General features: G+C 40.4%; 1 protein-coding gene across 4 annotated transcripts in view; it reads right to left on the bottom strand.

Moving 5' to 3' along the window:
* Positions 1–15,172, bottom strand: part of BCAT1 (branched chain amino acid transaminase 1) — a 101,314-nt gene extending 86,142 nt beyond the window's left edge. Inside the window, exons 1-2 of one of the 4 annotated variants that reach the window (XM_045830147.1) lie at positions 15,067–15,172; positions 14,598–14,767 (exon numbers count right to left, since the gene is read on the bottom strand). In XM_045830147.1, the coding sequence (XP_045686103.1) occupies positions 14,598–14,603 (6 nt within the window). In that variant the 5' untranslated portion in view covers positions 14,604–14,767; positions 15,067–15,172. The other 3 variants (XM_045830144.1, XM_045830148.1, XM_045830143.1) reach the window with 3 other exon arrangements.
* Positions 15,173–23,143: the final 7,971 nt, after the last annotated feature.

The raw sequence follows: 23,143 nt of genomic DNA, 5'->3' as shown, positions 1-23,143 counted from the left end.
TCTAGAGCGAGAATCTTTTTCCTTGCCTTTTCCAGCTTCTAGGTACAATCTGCATTCCCTGGCTCATGGCCCCTTCTTCTATCTTCAAAGCAAACAGTATAGTATCTTCAAATCTCTCAATTTCTCTCTCCTCTCTCTCTCCTCAGCTTCCGCTATCACACATTTTCTTCCCTGTGATCATTCTGCCTCTCTCCTGTAATGACCCTTGTGATTATATTGGGCCCATCCAGATAATGGAGGATAATCTCCCTCCAAGAGCCATAACTTAATCACATCTGCAAAATCCCCTTTACAATAACAATTTCCCAGAATTAGGACGTGGACATCTTTGGGGTGGGTGGAGGACATTATTTAAACTACAACACTCACCCACCACCTACTATGAGCCAGGAATTAAACTCTATGCATTTTCATGGTGGTAAAAAATGAGATGTTTCCTGCCCTCAAGAAACACGCAATCTAGTGGAAGAGCCAGACCTCAATCCCAAAACCGCACAGATAATCACACAAGTCATTGTGAATTGCAATTAGTGCTCTGAAGCATTGGGGGTCATGGGGTCATGAGAGTCTCTCTGAGGCAGTGGCATTAAATCTGAGGCTGATGGGATGATAAGGAGCTGGCTGGGGAGGAGAAGAAAGAAGGCCTTCTGGGCAGAGGGATCGGCAAGTGCGCAGATCCTGAAGCAAAAGCTGGGGATGAGCAAAGGTGGAGATGGTACCAACAAAGTGCTATTCCTCTGCAAAGGTGGGAGGGACCAGATCTCTTCAAAATTTAGAGCATGGTAGGGACTTCAGGTTTTATTGAAAGCATAACAGAAAAGGGTTGAGTTTTGGTAAGCAGATGATGTGATCACACTGCTCTGTGGAGAACAGATTCGGAGTGGGGGTCAGGGTACTCGAAAGTGGAAATGCATATAGCTAGTGAAGTGAAAATAGTGGCTTGAACTGGGCATGTGGCAACTAAAATAGGAGAATTGTACAGATGTAAGATAGATCTTGGACCAAAAATTACCCACAGGACTTAGTGTAACGTAGTGTGATTCCAAAGTTCGAGATATGACCATCGGTATGGGTGGCATATGAGGAATGTAGCAAGTTAATGGAGATGAGAAGTTAAAGGAACTGAGATGCCAGAAGGAGAAGGTGTCATCCATGCACCTGGAAATAATGTGGGAAAACAGGACTTGGAATGGAAGGGAGACTCAGAAGCCAAGTGCTAAAATCTTCCGTAATAACGGGGACAGAGTGACCAGGCTGTCTGTCAGTAATTGTTACGAGGAAGAGAGGGGTAGTAAAGACTGATGTAGGATTGGCAGAGAGGGGTTTTATAGGAGAAGTTTGATCTGGAAACAGCACTGGGCAGGGTGGAGGAGACCAGCCCCTCTCCAACTCTGAGAGAGGAAAATGGAAAATACAAGCAACCTCCTCTCAACAAGATGGTAGGGAAATGACCTCACCTGCGGACAGAAGGAGCAGGAAACATCTAGGGAAGGTGAAGAGGGGTGCCCTAACACTGAGTTGCAAAAGATAGGGTGGATAATTTGGGTGGGAGGGTCTAGTGAGGGTTGAGCCAAGAGAGAAAATGCAAAGCATCAAGAAAGAGCAGAGATGATTGAGGCATTGTTTTTTTAAAAAAAGTGTGAAATGCTGAATTTAACTGTTTGCTGGTTGCCAATGTTATGAGTTCCAACATTTTATTCCCTGGAGGATGTTGGGTACTCAGGCCACTGTTGTCACCAGTGGTCTGGAAGGCAGGCCAGGCACGCTCTTCCTCACGGTCTTCTATGGTAAGGGAATGAGACTGAATCTAGGCCTAGAAGTCTGGGGCTGGGTGAGAGCGGACCATGTTTGTGTCTAAAATGCTCTTACTTCCTTGTTCATCTGGACTTCTGCCACAGTTCTGCTCAAACATCACCTCAGCTAGAAAACCTTTCCTGATTTCTCTTTTTATGCACCTTATGCAAAATTTTATTATAGCACCTGATTACTTTGTTGGATTTTTATATATTTCTCTCCCTGAATAATTTCTCAAGAGTAAGAATAATGCTTGAAGTGTTTTCATTTGATAGTCTAGTAAGAGCTGCATAATTAAATGAAACTTGAACCAATCATTGTCTGCTTGTCAGTATTGTAATATATAATAAATGTTAGGTTTGAAGAATGGTTTGCATACTCTTCATATAATAGTTACTCTAAAGTTTGGTTTTCACATTATGTTAACCTGCTTTTCAATAGATCTCTTCAGTTAGTTACAATTAAATACACAGACCCGAAATTCTGCCAAGATACAGATCCTTGGTCTTAACTATGCTGAATTACCCAGTATTTCAGCTTTTCTTGAAAGGCAAGTTAATTTCAATATTAGCAATATTAGGCATTTCCATTTCCTTTTTAATTTCAGCTTTGAGTACAATAAATTCAATGTTAAAAATAAAAATATATATTGTATAGAGTGAAAACAGTCATGGAGCTTCTTTTTCTATTATCTTCAGAAAGCTTACTCATTCTTTCCTCCATCAATGCGTTTTTACCTCAATCTCTCTCTCTCTCTTTTTTTTTTTCACAGAGAGAGAGGGAAACATCGATCCATTGCCTTTCATGCACACCCCCACAGGAAACTGAACCTGCAACACAGGCATGTGCTCTGACCAGGAAACGAACCAGTGACCTTTCCCAGTAGAGAAGATGCCCAATCAACTGAGCCACTCTGTCCAGGGCTTCCTCATTCTTTTTTACACCTGATGAGTAGGTGAGTGACTTCCAATCTTTTATTTCTGCAACAATTCTGTAATACTGTTGTTCATAAGTCATTTCACACATGTATAAGTAACTACAAGGCACTTCTAATTAAGCTAAGTATTAGCAATGATGTTAAGCCATTAAATCTATCTCAAACTATGTAGTTAAGTTCATATGGTTGCAAATGACCCCTCATTTCTAGCTTCAAAGTGTTGACCTTTAAGATCGAATGACAGACTGATTGGCTACTATAACCTATGTTCTAAGAACACTGGTCAAGAGAAGTCAGGGTGCCTGGTTGAACAGCAGACACAACGTTAATGAAAGAGGAATGCAGGAAACTATTAAAAGAGCATAAACCTAATTAACATCCTATATCTACATATTTGCTGAATTACTGACATTACTAATAGAATATCCGCTCCAATGTTACTGGTGGGGGGGGAGCCAGTTTAATAAATAAGTAATGAAAACATATGATAATGACAAGGAAGAATGAAGTAGCACACAATGATGGCATGAACAGTAGAGAGGGGTTTTATAGGAGGATTTACATGATATGTGTTATATTATATTTTAAAAAAGAAACAAACACTTGTGGAAAACTATCAGCATAGCCAAACATAAATTGTTGGTAATTTGTATAACCAAAAGAAAAGGGAAGTGAGTTAATTATCAAGAAACTTTTAAACGGTGAACATAGTAGGTAGAATTTTCCACAGAAGATTTGGAAAGTCTTGGTTCTTAAGGAATAGAATTCAAAGCCAGAAAAATAAACTCAAAAGAACAATCCTTCTTTCGCAGAAGTAAATGCCTAAAATGACCTAATAGATTTTTTCTTTCAAAATTCCAGTATTCAATGAACACTGCTTCTAAGTGCCTCTTTTGTTGGATTTGTTTGTCAGTGTATGCATTCATCAGTTTGCTTAAAAACGGCATTGTTTGCAACAAAATAAAACCATGTTAAACAGTATTGGAATTGGTTAACATTCCCAGACACATGACTTTGTTCTATATTTTAAATTCGTTCCTTGGGATGTGACACAATCCATTTCCCCTTACATACTGCCTAAATCTGAAAACAATGATAAGTTAGCAGATTGGCATCACTGAGTTTGTTTCTTATAATTTTCATGGTGTTCAGTTCATATTGCTATGTGGCATCTTTTTGTATGAACATTCCCAGAAATGTCTGCAAAGTATGCTTACAGTCTATACAGAGTTTCACTACTGATGCTAAGATGAGTTTGGCAATAGGCATCATAACATACAAATATTTGTTGTTTTATAAGTCTCTATCTTTTAGGAATCAATTTGACTCCAAACAAACCCAGGTATAAAAAAATGTATCTGCTATTCTAAAACAAATACAAAACAATCAATTAATTTCCCAGACAAGAAGAAGCTGAAGGAGTTCATCACCACCAAACCAATATTACAAGAAATACTACTCTAGTTGATGTAGTTCACTGGATTGAGTGCTGGCCTGGGAACCAAAGGGTCACTGGTTCAATTCCCAGTCAGGGCACATGCCTGGGATTCAGGCAAGGTCCCTGGTAAGGGGTGCGTGAGAGGCAATCACACATTGATGTTTCTCTCCCTTTTTTTCTCATTTCCCTCTCTAAAAATAAATAAATAAATAAATAAATAAAACCTTTTTTATAAAAAGAAATATTAAAGGGATTTCTTTTTTTAAGATTTTACTTATTTATTTTTAGAGAGGGAAAGGAGGGAGATAGATAGAGAGAGAGAGAGAGAGAGAGAGAGAGAGAAACATCAATGTGTGGTTGCTGAGGGTCATGGCCTACAACCCAGGCATGTACCCTGACTGGGAATTGAACTTGCGACACTTTGGTTCGCAGCTCGCGCTCAATCCACTGAGCTATGCCAGCCAGGGTCATTAAAGGGATTTCTTTAAGAAAAAGAAGAAAATCAAAGATATGAATAAGAAAGTACCACAAAGGGAAAATTTCTCACTGAAAAAGTCAAACACATAGTAAAAGCAGTGGTCAACCAACACTAAAGCTAGTAGAAAGGTTAAAAGGCAAAAGTTGTAATTACATATAATTATAATAGCAAATTAAAAGATACACACACACAAAGTAAAAAAATAATGATAAAAACGTAAACGAGGAAGGGGTGAGTAAAAATGGCAGTGCTTTTAGAATGTGTTCAAGTTAAGCAACCATCAACTTAAAATAGAATGTTATAAACATAGCTTGGTATATATGAAGTACATGGTAACCATAAACCAAAAATGTGGAAGAGATACCAGAAATAAAGAAAAAGGAATCCAAACACAACATTACAAAAAGTCACCAACATACTAGGGAAGAGAGCAAGAGACTAAGAAACAGAGAACTACAAAAAACAATCAGGAAACTATTAACAAAATGGCTATAACTATGAATACATACCTATCAATAATTCCTTTAAATATAAATGGATTAAATGCTCCAATCAAAAGATGAATAGACAGAGAAGTCACACATATATATAATACAATGAAATATTACTCAGCCATAAAAAAATGAAATCTTAACATTTGCAACAGCATGGATGGACCTACAGGATATTATGCTGAATGAAATAAGTCAGAGAAAGGTAAATACTGAATGATTTTGCTGATAGGTGGAATCTAAAAAACAAAATAAATGAACAAAAAAACCCCAGAAACAAACCCATAGATACAGAGAACAAATTGATGGTTGCCGGAGGGGAGGGAGATGAAAGATACTGGGTGAAAAAGGGAAGGGATTGAGAAGGACAAATTGATAGTCACAAAATAGTCACAGGGATATAAAGTACAGTATAAGGAATATAGTCAATAATATTGTCATGACTCCATATGGTGCCAGGTGGGTGCAGGAAATATCAGTTAAACAAATGTCTAAGCACTATATTGTACACTTGAAACTCATATAATATTCTATGTCAACTGTAATTAATAAATAAAAACTTAAATGAAAAAAGTGTAGCTCAATTAATATCACAAAGCACCATTGAAGGTGCAAGGTTCATGACAGAGGAGAAGAAAGGTAAATGAAGGGAGATTGCAAGAGATGATCAATATTTTATTTTTTCACTTCAAAAGTTTACCATTCTTTTACCTTCCCACCTTCCACCCATATTCATTTCACTGTACAATATAGTTACTGTTTTAAAAAGGTAAAATGCCTGGGTAATGAGCGAGCTTCATGGTGAATGGCATGATGGAGAGTGCAGATGGAGGGGGGAAAATGGGGAGGAAGGGGTCAGAAATGACTCTATGGAAATGTGGGAGCTCAGTTTAAGGAATAGCAAACCCTGTTGGGAACTGCCCTGACTGGTATCAGAAGCTGAAACCCCCGCCTAGGCTAAGGCTAAGGGAACGCCCTTGGAACCGTAAGCCAGCAAGGAGACAAAAGCTTATCTCCATGGCAGGAATGCTGCTTCTGCTGCTTTATTCATGACTGAACCCCAAAAAGCTTGGTCGGTTAGCCAAAGACGGGTAAGATTCCCCAAGGGGGGAATGACCTAAGACAGGCACGATCACTTTGGGAGGCCCCCCAAAAGAAGGACTTGGGGGGCTGCAGCAAAAGGGGGTGGTGGACCCTCGCTCCTCGGCTTTGACATAGCCTGAGTTCTCAGCGTCTGGGGAAAAAACCTCCTTGTCTCTCGGTTGCCTTAGTTCCCTGGCTCCACCTAAGCCTGAAACAATGACAGGTGGTGCAGCTCTGTACTGAGAAGTGCGGATTCCCCGGGGTGATCAGGCCTAAGAAAGAATATGTAAATTACTGTGAAACCTTCTTTGTTTAGAATGCTCTCAGTTGAATGAGAAGGGTCTTAGGAGGAAGTTAGTTTGTTCCTCAGTCTTACAGCTCTTTGACCCCGACTCAAAATAGACCGGCAGAGTTCTTTGTTTTCTATAGTTCCTTACTTCCCCCTAATGAGTACTGTACTTTACCTGAATTATTATGCAGAATGAGCCCAATAAAAGCAGGTATGGACTGTACATCGGGGCGCTCCCCACTAGGGGGGGTGGCCATTTCGTCCCTACTTCCCCACAGAAACTAGTCTGTCTCTGTGCATGTGTGTTTTTTCTCGAGTGTTTTCGTCGAGCCATCCACAGCGTTCCGTGGTCACTGCTGGCCGGTGACCCACGCGCAACAAAACCCTCCATTATGACTACAGAGGAATGCATCCACACAAAAGAATTATGGGAGAATGGATTAGAAAAATACCTCAAGTACTAAACTAAATTCAGTAGATACTAGGGGAAGTCATAGAGGCATTTAGAGTGAGATAATTAAATGATCAAATTAGTACCTAGGAAAATGACGGCATGAGTCGATATGCTGCAAGGGGCATGAGAGAACTTACAGATACAGTGAAAATCGAATCCACAGGACACAATATCTAACTGAATGTGGAGTCGAGAGGTTAAGAAAGAAATACAAGATGGGTGGACTTGGGTCAAATATCCACCTTTGATATAATCAGCTGTGGCCAAGGTAGAGTATAACCTGGTAGGAACATAGACAGGCAGCCTCGTCCCTTCAACAGAAATGACAGGTAGGGTATTATCTAAGAAATGAGAAGGCTGGTCACCACAAACTACTAAACTCTAAGAAACTGTGTATTAACCCTGTTTAACAAAACAGACACACACTTCAAAACAAAAGTAAAATAAACAAATTACAGTGCAGATTCTGTGAATCAGTCCCTATTCCGTGACTAGTATAGGGGATCACAATATGCTGCTTTGGTATAAGAATTATTTTGAGCTGCAGGTATGTAGGATCCAACAGATGCAGAAGGAAGCCTTCATGGAGCTTCCTTTTCTGACGAAAAGCAGAAACCTAAGGAATGAGGACTGCCATAAATCTCCTCTCCTGGGGAATTTTTATGGCCACGAAGATGGCAGGAAGTCAGCAAGGAGATGGACCTTCACAAGCAACCTTACCCATAAGCTCCCATATACATTTTCCTTCCCACACTTTGCCACCCATGAAAGCCTAAAACCTGCACCTTTGCCTTGTCACTTTTCCACAGATTTACTAGTCTTTGTTGAGATACGATGTAAACCTAAGTTCTAACACCCTTTTGCATTACTCATCACTGAATTTCTCCAATGTATATGCATGCTGCCTGTTAATCAACTCTTGTTTTTCTCTTGTTAATCTGTCTTTTCCCAGTTTAGTTTGCAGGACCCAAGCACTGAACCTATGAGGGTTGAGGAAAAGTTTTCTCCTTCTCCAGACTATTAAAACATAAAGAAGAAAGTGGTAACTCATGTGCTGATTTAAAACAAACAAACAAACAAACAAACAATTGGTTCCCTTTCCCTTTCTGTTTGAACTAAAGGCAGATGATGGTTCAGGCTTTTCAGTATTCAAAGGGCAGTGTGGGTCTCTTGCTTATATATTTTTATATCTCAGCTGGTTGCAAAGGCAAGAGACAACAGCAATCTGCTGCTTTAAATAACTAGATCATTTCAGTATTTTCTACCAGTCTTCCATGGACTCTATTATGCTGATTTTAATTACACATAATTTAATTTATTATAGATATAAAACTTTGTGCCTATGTACGTTTTTGCATTTTGCTGGAGAGACTGTGCTATTTTCCATAGGATTTACAAAGTGATGTCAGATCCAAGAGAGGCTAGGGCCACTAGTGAGGAGGAAAGCAGCCTGGACTAGGAGTCAAAATATCTATTGTCTCATTATGCTTTGCTATTTCTGATCTTAAGCGATTCTAGTAACTTTCTGACTTTCATTTTCCTCACCTGTAAAATGGGGTTAATAAGACCTGCAATGCTTTCCTCATACAAATGTTCTGAAGTTACAATTCAATGTTATGTAATTTACATGGCCTTTTAAAATATGAAATCATGATCTTAGTTAAGCAAAGAAGTCTTTCCTCAAGCCTGGAGGTGCTCTTCTATAAACACCAGCATTAACTAACCTTGCAAGTGTACGGAACATTCATTCACCAACACTGAAAACCATGGTGTCCCCAAGCAATGCATTACGCTTCTCCATGTAGGCTTTATAAATCTACCTTCTATCTTCAAAGTTCAAAGAAACATTTATTGTCACTCCAGATTCCTGAACCAACATCTAGTAAGTACTAAAATCAAAACAACTGAATTTTGAATGTAAACCTGCAAAAGCAAATGAAAAAATTACCATAAAACGTACATGACAAAAATTACCATAAAACGTACATGGCAAAATCACCCTTTAATGTGGTGATGGAACTCTAACAACTGCTAAGTGGTCATCCAGTGAAAATCCACCCTAGGCCTCATGCTCAGACTGTGAAGAGATCTTTGTCGGTCACGTTAGAGACGTCTGTGGAATGTTTGGCCTGGAACATCCCAACAGGTGCTCCTTTTGCCTAGATTTATAAAAAGTTAGACATAATTGGAACTCTCTAATAATGTTTCAATGTTCTAGTAGCTGCTAGGAATGAGCTAGCAGCTAGGAATGAGTGGCTAGAGGGGAAATAAAGGCAGGGCCCTCACCATTGCAATCAAACAAAGAACTTAATATAGGAGACTAAAAGCAAGGGAACACATCTCACCGGTTGACCCAGTGATCCTGAGACGGGTCCGATAAGGCTGCCAGGAATTCCGAACAACACATGTAGATTGTGAAAGTGCGTGGGGGAAGCCCTTAAAAGTCTGTGTGTATCATCTCCACTAGCTGGGAAAAGGAAAACCTTCAGACTGTGTATTCACCCCTAGGCCTGGAAGGGAGAAGGGGAGAGGCACTACAGTACCCAAAGAAAAAGTCATAAAACAGCTTTGGTTAATTTCCTGCCCCCCATCACATATGCAAAATGAACAAATAGAGTCTGGAACAAGATAAGGATTTGAGCTAACAGACCCCCATACATACCTATGTTTGGGTAGTCATGTCTCCCTGGGGGAAGTTGGGATCACCCTTACCCATCAATCATATGTAACTTCTTCACCCCAATTCCACCAACTACATTAAGTCCTCAGAACAAAGAACTCACTCTCTTGGCTCCTGGCCTTTTCTTGCCAAACAGAGGGCCCTGGCTAAGGGGCTTCTGGCCATCTGGGTGCTGGCCACCTGAGCTTTGGCCACCCTACTTTTGCTACTCTTGTTCTTGTTCTCCCATTAGAACTTAGCATTAATAAACTTTGCTTGCAGGCTAGTAGGCTTGCTGATCTGTAATTCTTTACTGCGTTGGCAAGAAGAACCAAGTTTCTGCTGGTAACACCAAGCTTCTTAAAGCCTCCTAAGGCAAATAACTAGCCAGGGTCAAAATAGTGAAAAACATTTCTCAAACTAAGGGATAGACTGTGAACGCAACTAATCAAATATTCAGATCTACATATCAAAATACAGAACTAATAAATTGGTTCTTTTTTAGATGAAATATAGGACTATTATTAATGGAACTAACTGATTTAACAAGTATTTCACAGTTTTTCATATCCAAAGAAGCATGTGTATTTCAGTATAACTTCTGGATTATTGCTTGCTATAATGTTATTTTCTCTATTTTTTTAAACTTATCTTCCTTTATTCCTTCCTTCTTGACTTTTTCTATATTTTTGGAGCATGATTATTTCCTTAAAATTTTTTTTCTCATTAACCACTGAATACAAGAAAACTTTTTTGGCAAAAGAGCTTTTCCCACAAAAAGCCATGGCCTACATAACAATCGAAAAATGTTTATGTGATATGCTATGCTGTATTAATAAGGTCATATAATTTCTAAGTTATTTTAAGGATATAAATACTCAATTTCTAAAGGCAATATTATCAGCTTGTGAATTTGAGGGGATTAATTAGAAGCACAGGTGCAACTAACACTTGAACTCTGTTACAGAAATGACCAATTTTGCTTTGGCTTTGCATTCACCATTGACTTTATGAATCAAATTCTATATCTTATGATAAAAATGTTTGCACATATTTGCAAAGTTATGTTTATGGGTCAGAACATCCCAAATCCTTAATTCTGAAACACTTCAGAAGTGTGAGTTGCACCTCACATTTGTATCTCAGGGGACTTATGCAGAATCCAGTTTCAGAGGCCTTAGTTGAGGGCACTGACACTTGTTACCAAATGCACTACAGGGGCTCAGGAAAGCCCGTCAGGAGGAATGTTTGCCATAAGTCACATTAAATATTTAGCACATTTGGACAGCTGTTAAGGGATAAAGTTACAACACAAAGGCTGCCCACAGTTATAGCTCTAAAGTGAACAGACCAGTCACACTTGCCTCCTGTGCTCAGAAAGAACGATAGCATCACACTGAAAGCAGAGGATGCCTGGGAGAAAAATGCCTGTCATGGAAAGTCCCAGATTCTCACTCTGACATGGTAACCAAGTTCCTTGGTCATAAGGCTGAAAATGACAGTGGGTTTTTGCAGGGAAGTATTGGTTACTAGTGAAACTGTGGTTGCCAACCCTAAATGGAAATAGAGAAAGCGCTTCCCTTTTCCAACTTCCTACACCCATTGAGAAGAGGCCATTCAAAGAAGCACAAGGTAAAAATCCCAATACATAACCAATTCAAACTCTCAAGACACCCACAGTTTAGAAACAAGCTTCATTTATGCACAGAACTAGTTTACTAGTAAGCCAAGACCTCCCTGGTCTACATCTTGATATTAATAATAAAGAATCGAAGGGGAGCAGCATATGCCACCCAAAAAATGCCTCTGAGAATCTCTGAAAACAGAGAAGTTGCCTTTCTCTAAGAGGAATTCATGTTTATAAGGGAAATCCTCATTTGTAAAGGTGTCTCCCTCTCTGCGCCTGGAAGAGAAAGATAACTAACTAAATCTTTAGAAGGCTCCTACTTAAATTTGAATGAAACTTTACCTTTGTTTACTTGGCTGCCCCTGATAACCTCCAATAACTGTTCCTCCAGCAGTTTTCTTTGTTGTTTGTTTTTAGCTGAACACGGTGTGTAAGGTGGTAGCCTGGGACATTTCAAGGAGTTTCGAGGTTTTCCTGGATCTCTCCCATGTATGCTGGAGGTATACATGTTATTAAACTTCTGTTTTTCTCTTGTTAACCTGTGTTTTATAACAGGGGAATCTCAGCAAAGAATCTAGAGGGGTAGAAGGAAAACTCTTTCTTCCCCTATAAAACTAAAAGTCCTGACCTGAGCTAAGGGACAAAATCTAAAATCACGAAAAACACAGCTGCTGAAGGAAATCATAACTAGGTTTTAATTCTTAGCACACACCTCTGTAATAATCAAATGACTATTTTCAACTTTCTTTCATAGGGGTTTAAACCCATTTCAAATAATTGGACCTCAGTTTCAATGAACGAAAGGCAAGAAAAATTTTGGCATACAAATTAAAATTTTTCTTTTTTAAAAAATAAACAAATAGCCCTGGCTGGCGTAGCTCAGTGGATTGAGCGCGGGCTGGGAACCAAAGTGTCCCAGGTTCGATTCCCAGCCAGGGTACATTCCTGGGTTGCAGGCCATAACCCCCAGCAACCGCACATTGATGTTTCTCTCTCTCTCTCTCTCTCTCTCTCTCTCTCTCTTCCTTCCCTCCCTAAAAATAAATAAATAAAAATCTTTAAAAAAAATAAAAAAATAAACAAATTTATTTATTTATTTATTTATTTATTTATTTATTTTTAGAGAGAAGGAAGAGAAGGGAGAAAGGGTAGAAACATCAAATGTGTGGTTGCCCCTTGCACGCCCCCCACTGCAGACCTGGCCTGCAACCCAGGCATGTGCCCTGACTGGGAATCCACCAGATGATCCTTTGGTTCGCAGGCCAGCACTCAGTCCACTGAGCCACACCAGCCAGGACAAAAACTTCCTTAACTCCCCTTTCTTTCTGTGTAGTTCTATAGTCAAATGAAGTTGCTCATTATGTAAACTCACTAAATGAAATATTGGCCAAAATTAAATTCTTGCCTTTTTTTCTCCCCTTTTCCTTTTCTCTCACCACCACACATCCACCAATGCACTTCATTAGGCCAGCCGAACTACCGCTGTCTCTTCTGAGCCTTGCACGCGGTGCCACATCCTGCGTCTGGAGTGGAAACCCCATCTCACTGCTAGGTCTCAAGTCCTGCCCCCTACCAACAAACAGCTCTCTGTCCTTCCTTCACTTATTCTTGACAATGACTTCTCATATCACTGTCCCTTTAGGGTATGTGTCTCTTTAAAATCTCCACCTTAAATTAATCTAGTAAAACATAATATGTACAAAACCTTTTTACACACAGGCTATTCAATATGTGTACTATTTTTCTGATTCAGTTGCCCTTTCTGTATGTGTCCATCTTAAAACACAAGCTCCCAGGCAAGACCTTTTGTTAAGAATTTGCTGAGGACAGGGCTTATCATGGTGCCAGGTGTAAATAACATTTTTAAAAAACTAATAAATATAATAGCAATACTTGGGTAAAAGGCAAGTAGAAAACTTTTTAAAATAATAAAATCAAATTTAAAGAAACCTCCTTTGATCATGCCTAGAATAACACCCTTTCTCTTCAGATCTTAGTAAAATTTCAGAAAACAGAGATGAGACTACCTTAAAGGTATCCTCTAGTTTCCTGTGTATAAAAAAAAAGTACCTTGTACAAGAAACAGGGGTTTTTGAACTCATGTGAAGGAGGCCATGAACTTACAGAAATTGCATAATCAACTATAATTCTATGTAAGAGACAGAGATGCTGGAAAAGCAAGGCTGTTTATTTTCATAATTTTCTCCTTTTCTCAATAATACTATACTCAGTCGAAGTGTATTTTTCAGATGCAATTAAACAGGCATCAGCAAGTCAGAAGTAGAATATCTAACTATAGAAGAAAAAGGCTGCTAAATTTTTTACTGTGGCACGTTTGCATGTCCTCTTTTCAATACAAGACAGTGTTTCCGTTCAGTTCCTGCTTAGTCTTACTGGGTATTTTTGTTTGATGAAAAGGGCACCATTTACCTATTGATTCTTGTGAGATTATGGGTAAGGGCCGTTGAGAACCCTACTCCATCTCCCTCTCAAAATTCTGAAGCATGGCTTCATTTCTCCTAAAAATGCGGGCTGCACAGAGGAGTCTCTTACTTCCTCAACGTTAGCTAGCAAGACGAGTTGCCCACCCCTCACTTTCCTTTTCAAGAGCTGCTCTTCAGTTTCCAGTGTCACTGCAGTTTTCCAACGTGTGAGATCAGGAAAAATGGAAGGCTTAGTGTTTACTCCTACCCCTAAACCTTCAGAAGTAAAAGGGAGCTAAGCCAATTACACTTGATTAGCATAAGAATAGCGGCCATTGGGCTGCTCACTCAGTTTGATAAAAGGACGACCTCAGGCTTACATGATTTGCAATTCCTAGAAGCTTTAATTTTCGCAGGGTACAAAATAAGAGGAGGTTTCTGCTTTTCACAGCAGCTCTATGTCCCCTTGCCACCAATGCCACCTAGTTGATCACCAACCTCCCTCTTTCATTAGGCACACCCAGCAGAAAACCCCTATTTACAGGGAGGGACACCCCCCAGACCTCTTCTCCAAAGTCCCCCACCTCCTGTGCATCTTAAAAATTGAGAAAAGCTTCCTCTCCCTTTCCTTCCCTAACCCGCAAGGAAAGGAGCTGCCGGCAGCCTTTTATCTCCATTCACAAGTGCAGCTGTGGAAAAGCCTGCCAAGGCACCTCCCGTGAGCGGAGACTCAACGGTCTGGAGAGAAGGGAAGGTCCCGTCCAGAGGCGATTGACAAAGAAGGTATTAACAAAGGTTTGCTTGGACACAAACCGTGGTGGCCGTGCGTCCGGCCCCTTTCTGCCAACTGCATCTCTGAGGATTCGCAGGAGCAATCCGTACACACGCGTTGTGTAAAATACAGTCAAAATCATAAGCTGTTACCTTCATTGTTCCCGCGGCGGTGAGGATGGCTGGCGCTGAGCGGAGGACCAACCCGATGTGTCCCAGGCCTTCTGCGCCTTCTGCGCTGTGGGCTGCGGCAAGGTCTGGGGAGGCGGCTGCTCCACGTGGCGGCGGGACTGCAGACCGGCCCTCTCGCAGGGAGATGCTGGCTGTCGGGCAGATTGCATCAGCAGGAAGAGCTGTGAGGGTGTGTTTCCCCCAGGCTGCTCGCTCCCCACCACCCCAACCACAAGAGGGTAGAGTCTCTCCCAGCATGAAAATCCAAACCCCGGCCCAGTCCTGAGCCTCACGCCTCACCCACCGCTCACTTCTGGGACTTTGCATTTCCAGAGTGGAACACTTCGTAGTTGCCAGTCCAGTTTGCTTCGCTAACACCAAATGCTACAATGTTTAAATGTCCCACCTCTTGCTTTACAACTTCCAGGTCACCTTGGTTCGTGCTACTTACGTTCGTTCCATCGTAGTGCAGCATCCTTAGCTTCCTTTCACCTTTCGATATCTCAGCCACTGTGAGGCATCCTTTCAGCTTTGCTCTACTAGCATCATTCGCCACAATGTTGAGGGTTCTTATTCTCTCTTCTGCCCCAGGAACTGAGTGCTTTCTAACCTGGGAGTTGACACCTGGAGTTCTTTCAGCACTTGACACGTGGCCAGTGTGACTGAGGAACTGTATAATATTTTATTTTATTTCACTTCAATTTAAATTTAAGCAGCCACAGGTGGGCAGCATAGATAGTTATATGAGTTGGAATTCTCACGAAACCACTGGTGTGGCTCCAGAAAATGGGTGATGTATAGACTGGTGAGTGGAGGTCTCCACGGTCGAGCTTTGTGGGTGAACCTGCAGCAGGCAAGACACGCGTCGAGACTGGCTTGCCATAACAATTTCCTCAAGTTTAGGAAACAGAAAGATAGAATGATATACTTGTGTTCCTATTTAAATTCATATTTAATTACAATATTACCAGTTGGGGAACATTTTTTTAAATAGGCCACATTTCAGGCATTATGGATACCCAGAAGAGTTGGAAACCAGTCCCGCAGCTGGAAAAGACAGGTTCTTGGGGGCCATGCACTGTGTGTTCTGGGAGAGATTAAATTGCTGCAGTGTTTGTTCTGGAGCAGAGCAGGCTGCATCTAAAATGCTGTGAAGGAAGTTTCTAGGTTTGAATGTTAATGTCTTAGATTATTCAAGGATAGCTGAATTTCAATGTCCAAGTTTTCTAAATGGATTTTAACTAACCATTGACATTCAAAGTCTACTATGGTAAGCTCTCATATATTTCAAGTAGGCGTGTGCACACACAGGGCTTTACTTTGAAAATGTTGGAACTGACAGGAAAGTAAAATTTCACTATTCAGAACTTTCATTGTTAATAATCTAGATATTACCTTTCAGGCTTTTTTTTTCTTTTCTCTGTATTTGAGATCATATATATTACATATAAAATTAGCTTATATCACTTAAAACCTTCCTTTTTTAATTTATAGATTATTTCTGTACTATTATTTCTCTACTATTTTATCAATTTTGAATGCCCTCCTTTTATTCGGTTGTATTTGAGAGTGGGTGGAGGATCAAGTCCTCAAAACTCTGTGAAATAGAAATGCCAGCCAGAACTTCATTAAGTCACCAGAACACTTCATGAGCTTTGGGTTGCTGTGCTGTGGGATTCAGCAAAGTCATTCCACTTCTCTGGATTTTCCCTTCTGAGACTCATGTACGTTAGAAAAATATGGACGTTCTATCATTTTATGATTTCCTTTGTGCTTTTATTTATAGCCATTTTTTAAATTAAATAAGCGCGTTTCATAGATGTAGGACTTGGGTAGAACTTAGAGAAAATCTTAGGGGAAGGAATGAAGTCTGTAATTTAAAAAATATTCAGTGTAGTTGGCATAATACTACGTCCACGGCAATTCATGTAAGTGGCCCTGCTCTCCAGCATGTGTTATAGAATGTTGTCTAGCACTGCACAGAAAAGGCCAGGCTTCCTGCAAGCCACTGTCCTCCACCAATAAAGCCTTGCTAATTAGTATATTGAATGTTAAATATGGGTTCTATTGGCAAAACTAGTGTCTGTGTGTTTACTGAAAGGATAGATGTTAGAAACTGGCTCTCATTGGTAAAATTAATATTCTCTCTCTCTGTCTCTGTCTCTATATATACACACATTAATATATATATATACACACACATTATGTAGGTGAAATTAGTTAGGGACACTCTGAACTAGTTCACAGTTGGTACAGTAGGCTGTCCCCCATGATCCCTATTCCTGCTTTTGTGAAATCTCTTACTCTAAGGATGGGCTAGATTGAGTGACTTGACTAAAATGGATAGAATATTACAGAAGTAATGGGATATCACTTCCAGAATTAGGCTTAAAAAGATCGTTGCTACTGTGTGTGTGTGTGTGTGTGTGTGTGAGAGAGAGAGAGAGAGAGATGTTCTCCTCCTGCCCCAGTCTCTCGCCCTTGGACTGTTCTCCCAGAGGAAAGCCAGCACCAAGCGGGGCGGCAGCCTTGCTGAGAGGCCCATGTGCAGAGGAGCTGAGACCTGCCAATAGCCATGTGAGTGATCTGCTGAGAGGCCCATGTGAGAGGGACTCAGGCCACCAATAACCATGTGAATGATCTTGGAAGCAGAACCACCCAGCAAAACAGTCCAGACTCCTAACCCACAGAAACTCTGAGATCAGACATGTTGATTGCAAAATGAACAAACAAGCAAAGTATAGCCAAAGACATTAAAATTGAGAACAGGCTGACAGTCATCAGAAGGGAGAGGGGAGGGGATAAAGGGGGAAAAGGGTGGAGGGTTTACAGGAATAACTATAAAGGACATATGGACAATAACAAGAGGGGGGGTGAAAATGGGGGAGGGAGGTGAGGAGGGCTAGGGTGGTGGGAAGGGGTTCGGGGAAAGGCAGAAAACTGTACTTGAACCACAATAAAAAAAATTTAAAAAAAAGAAATGTTGATTGATCTGGGTTTCTAAATCTTGGGGTGATTTGCCTTCCAGCAGTACATAACTAATAAAGATGAGCAAGACACTGACGCTGAGAGAAAGCACTTGATGCCTGGCATATTTCTGGCATTAACAGAGCTAACGCACAGAGTGCCTGTGACGTGCTGGGCAGTGTTCCACGTATACTGCAAGTAGTGATTCATTTAGTCCTCACTTGGATACTGTTTTCATGGACACTACACATGTAAGAAACTTGCCATAGAGAGGTTATGTTAGTTGTCCTAAAGGCAGAGTTTAGAGAAAAACTTAGGCAATCTAGATCTTGAATTCATGGTCTTAACCGCTATACTGTATTATTACTCCTTTTGTGGTTAATTATAGTGGGAAGAGAATTAAATTCAGTCAGAAGGCCCTTATAGGCAGCAGCAGAGGGTGAATGAGCAGAGTAGTTGGAAATGCTCACCAAAGGCTGAGCTTGAATTGATTAAACATTAAGCATTAATACTATCTACATGAAAGAAATTACCCATCCCTCACTTCCACTAATAGTAACTAGCAAACTATGAAGAACCCCATCTATTTGGGGCATTTTTCAAGGGAGGCAGAAAATCCAAGTAATAGACATAATAGATATGGCCATCACTGGTTGTTAGTGACACTGTCGATTTGTTCAAATAAATTAACATTTCTGTCCCACCTGCTTCACTCAAGAAATACAGTCATCAACAGATCTACCCAGGTAGCCTCCCTCAGAGATAGAAGTGAATATGTTATTGTGACTCTGCCACGCCTTCTTCCAACCATGTTTTTTGACAAGGTCTGAACATGGAAAGAGGGCATTCAAGGTATCCATCTTCCTGGAAGAGAGCGTAGCATACAAAGGGGGGCGGTAATTTTTCTGGGGATTGCTTTTAATAATTTCCTTGCTAATATTAATCATGGTCTTACTTTGTACCGATTCCCATAAGAACAGGACATGAGAAGAAAGAGGTTCAAAAAGAGTTAATGATTGATTTTGAGGGAAATTCTGAAGGGACAACTAGCTCTCCCTAGACTATTGAATCATGCCCAGATTGTTTTAAACAAGGAGTTTATAAACCTGAGTAAAAAATTATCCCCGATTGTTCCCATAAAAGAATTCATAAATCAGTTACAATAGGTTGAATTATTGGCGGACTTTCCCATGCCTGTTTCTTACCCATAGATACAAAGAGTCTTTCTAGAAAACAAGAAAAAACTATATATACCCTTACCCACAGCCCAGGGATACCCCTGGGTAGCATATTAGATTATTGGCCAATTATGGTATCCCCCAAAAGGAGCTAATGGTCTCCAGAGGGTTCCAGATCTGCCATTGCCTTATACAGGAGCATATAATGAGGGTGGCATTAGAATGGTCAATAAGGATGAAGTTTAAGTGCCTTATAATAGTCTAAATTTCATGGAAAGGCTAGCTCAAAGCAGACCTCCCTGGTGTTTATTAACTAAGAAATAAAAAGGGTTTATTGTAGTCAAATTTCCTGTTTATCTCTCCTTACATGTTTGTTTTGGAGATTAAAAGGTGGTGGGATTGTCAGATATCTGTATCTCAGGTTTATTGATTTGCATAATTCCAATGAAGTTGTATAAAATAATTTCTTGACCAAAGAATAAAATCCCCTCTAATGAAATAGCCCCTGAGTGTCTAAAAGTTGTTGGAGTAACAGCCCCACCTTTACCTTGAATAGGAATATATATCAAATAGAATTAGACAGGCAAAGAAATAAGAAAAGCTGGTTAACTATTATAAATTAAGCATGTAGAAACAGTTACCAGGGAGTTAGAGTAAGGTAAATAGGTAAATAGGTAAGTTAGACATCACAAAGGCCTTGTAATAAATTTCCTATAACCTCTATTCAATTTAGCGTATCGTTTTGCCCCATAACAAATTCTGAGAATTTTAATAAACAATAAGACATTCAAACTTTGTACGTACAGCTATTTCTAATTGTCTGATTCATGGCTCTCCTGGTTAAAATAATCTTTGTTTAATATAACTGAATCTATGGGAATTTTTGTATTTTTCCTGGTTACCTTTGTATTAATTTTTTTCTGCTTTACCTAATCGCAAATGTCAATCACTGCTAAAAATGAAAGTATAAAAACCTGCTTGTACTTGCAATAAACGGAACAGAGCATCACTGTCCTCTGAGGCATGTTGTCGTCTGTCTCCCATCGCCGATGCCTTACCCACCTTTCAGGAAACCCTGGACCTAGCTGCAGCTGGACCGCGGCAGGACTCTTCATTAGTAACGAAAGTCATAGGCTCTTTGATTTCTCTTTCCTCCCTTTCACAGTGGCCTCCATGCCCCTGGGCCTGGCATTCAGAACAGTGTGAAGGGAGCAGGCCCCTGGGGGCTCAGCGGGGCCTCAGATTTACATCCCGCTGGCCAGGTCCCGCAGAGGGCATCAGGAAATCCCTGGTCATCTGTATCGTGAACGCTGTCTGACCTGGTTGGTAAAAGCAGCAAAGCCCCAGCACCGTTTGGCTGTTGCTGATAAACATGCTTTGTTGAGTGTCAGGAAATTAACCTAGTTTAGTTGTCCCAGAAGATACTGTAGGCCACAGATAAGCACACGTTGGAAAAAGTTTTCGTGAAGATGCACATACTGATGTCTCCTTCTTATGACCTACAAGGTGCTGATATGTGTTACAGTGGTCAGCATTGGTCTGACCTTGTAACAGTGTCCCACGTGGCTGCTGATTTGCAGCAGAAGTTCCTGTCTGAGAAACTTCCTGTCTCCCATGCCTTGACAAAGCTCAGTGCGTTGATCTGGGGGTATAGAGAATGCCTAGGTTTCACATAGAGTGTTTGATTTACTATTCAACTCACTGTGCTAGTTGCTTTGTGAGTAATTTTATAGGGGGAAAGTCCTGGTGAATAAGTGATTTCATTTTGTATATCATAAAAACAAGAAGGTGAATGCAATAGTTGTATAATATAACCTTAACACTAATGCTGATCTGCCAGAAGGGAATAATAGAAACACATTTGTCTTGCAAAATAAATAGGGCTCTAATTGAAAGTATTCATGACTGCACATTTGGGAAGAATGAAATACTGCTTCCATTTCAAAAATGCTGGATGTTCTCTATTTGTTATGCTAGTGTGTAATATGGAAATATGAACCACTCAAAGTTGGTTTTTTTTTTCTTTTCAAAAGTGCACCTAAAGCAGATATATACACAGAGCATCTAACTCAAATTAGAGGCCATATGAGGCCTCCTCTTGAAGAAAGGTCATACACTTTGGGCTTGTGTAGCAACGGGAACACTACCACAGCTAGTTACCGCCTTGGCCATAGCATTGATCTTGTCCTTACCAATAGCCACAGCCCCGTCATATCTCAATTCCAGATTCTTCACTGACTGCCATCTTCTATTCCATCTTCACTATTCTTGACTCTACCAGGACCCCCCATCCATTGATCCTGTCACTGTTGTCCTGTTTCTCATCCCCACAGTAATGTCCTATGTTTTCTCCCCAGCAGACTTCAACCCCATGGTCCACCAGTAGAGTCATTGCTTTGCATACACTCTCAACTCTACTAACTCCTTTTCATGTCTCACGTAGCACCTGATTGGATAAATCATAGCCTTCGTTAACTCCAGTTCTCCACCTGCTCTGTGTCTATACCCATGCAGCTAAAAAAGCATACAATCCTGCTAGTTGGTCTCACATTCCATCAACAAATTTTCATGCTGTCTCTCATGCTGTCTGGCAACAGTGCTGTGCTTTCCTAATCCTGTCTTTCTAGGTTATTTTATATTTCTCCTTGCTCCTCAGACTTCCAACACTATTTCCCTTTTGGCTTTGCTGGGATCATTGAAGCGATCAGAAGAAACCATCCATGACCTCTCCCCAGTGCTTACTTAACTGCACGGTGTCCATACTCGGTACCTCCCCTGCCCTGTGGGTGGGCTGCCTCTGTGGCTAGCAAAGCCTGCGCCCTCACCTGGCCCTCGGCTTCCTCCTCTGACATGTGTTTAACGGTAGGGTTCATCATCCCCATTGCTGTCTCCTACAGCCTCCAGTTTTCCTTTCAAATCAGCTCTTTTCCATAAACATGCAAACATGTTAATTCTTCCAACTAAAAGAAACTTGAAAACCAAAGCACTAAACACCCTTGACTCCATTTCTTTCTGCTTTTGTCCATTTCTTTCCTTCCTTTAGCAGCAAACTCTTGTTTTAATAGCTTTATTAAGGTAATATACAAAAACTGTACAATTTGGTGAGTTTTGACATATGTATACAGCAGTGATACCACCACCATAATTAAGGTAATAAATATATCCACTACCTCCAAAGCTTCCTTATGTCCTTTTGCTATTGTGTGTGTGTGGTCACAATACTTAACATGAAATTGATCCTCTTAACCTTTTCAGTGCACACCACATTTTATTAACTATAGGCACAATATTCTACAGCAACACAGCAAACTCTTAAAAAGTAGTGTCCATTCTCACAGTGTCTAATTTCTCTCCTCTCCTTCAGTTTTGAATACATTATAATGAAATTGCTCTCCTCAAAATCACCAGTTACCTGTTTCCTTACTGCCAATCCAAGGTCATTTTCTAGTCCTCACTTTACTTTGCTATCATCAGTTGATCACTTTGTATTCCTTGAAACTAGGTTTCTAGGACCCTGCATTCCTCCAGTTTTCTACCTTCCTCTGCCTTTGACCTTTCCGCTGCTCCTTTTCACTCTCTTTTGCTGGTTCCTCGTCATCTCATCACCCAGGCTGATAAATGTTGACAAACCGTAGGGCTCAGGCCTTGGACTTGTCTTTCCTATCTACCTTCACTCCCTCAGTGGCTTCAGTAGGTTTCACGACCTTATGTGGACCTTCATGCTCAGGACTCCCAGCCTTATGTCTCCAAGCCAAACCACTCTGCCGAATCCAGACCATATTTCTAACTGCCTACTTGACAACCTCCACTTGAGTATTTCATAACATCTCAAACTCAGCCATCTGAAATTGAGCTCTCAATGGTCATCCCTTCCTCTAAAACATTTCAGTTAATGGTAGCTACATCCTTCTAGTTTCTGAGTCCAAAATCTTGAAGTTGTTCTTGATTCTTCTCTTACTCTCAAACCTCACATTTGGTCTGCCAGCTTATCCTTTCTCATCTAACAGGATCTATCTATCTATCTATCTATCTATCTATCTATCTACCTACCTACCTACCTACCTATCATCTATTATCCATTTATCTATAACATTATTTTTCTATCTATAACATTGTCATTGTTTCTTCAATGAGAATGGGTTATTGCTATAAACAATATAACTAATATCACCATTTCTACCTTGACTCCTTTCAGTTTATTCATTTATTCAGAGCTTGTATCTGCTCTCCTTAAAATCATCCAATGGCTTCCCATCTCACTCAGGGTAAAAGCCAATTCCCTCTATAGCCCTAAGATCCTACATAATTAATTCTTCCTCATTAATGCTCTGACTTCATTTCCTACTACTTTCTTCTGTTCTGTTCACTCCAGTCACACTAGTT

Source organism: Phyllostomus hastatus, unplaced genomic scaffold (genome assembly GCF_019186645.2).
Source record: "Phyllostomus hastatus isolate PE091 unplaced genomic scaffold, TTU_PhHast_1.1 phas_scaffold_93, whole genome shotgun sequence".
Lineage (NCBI taxonomy): Eukaryota > Metazoa > Chordata > Mammalia > Chiroptera > Phyllostomidae > Phyllostomus > Phyllostomus hastatus.
Note: the sequence above shows the minus strand (reverse complement) of the source record. Positions and strands in the feature narration are given on the sequence as shown.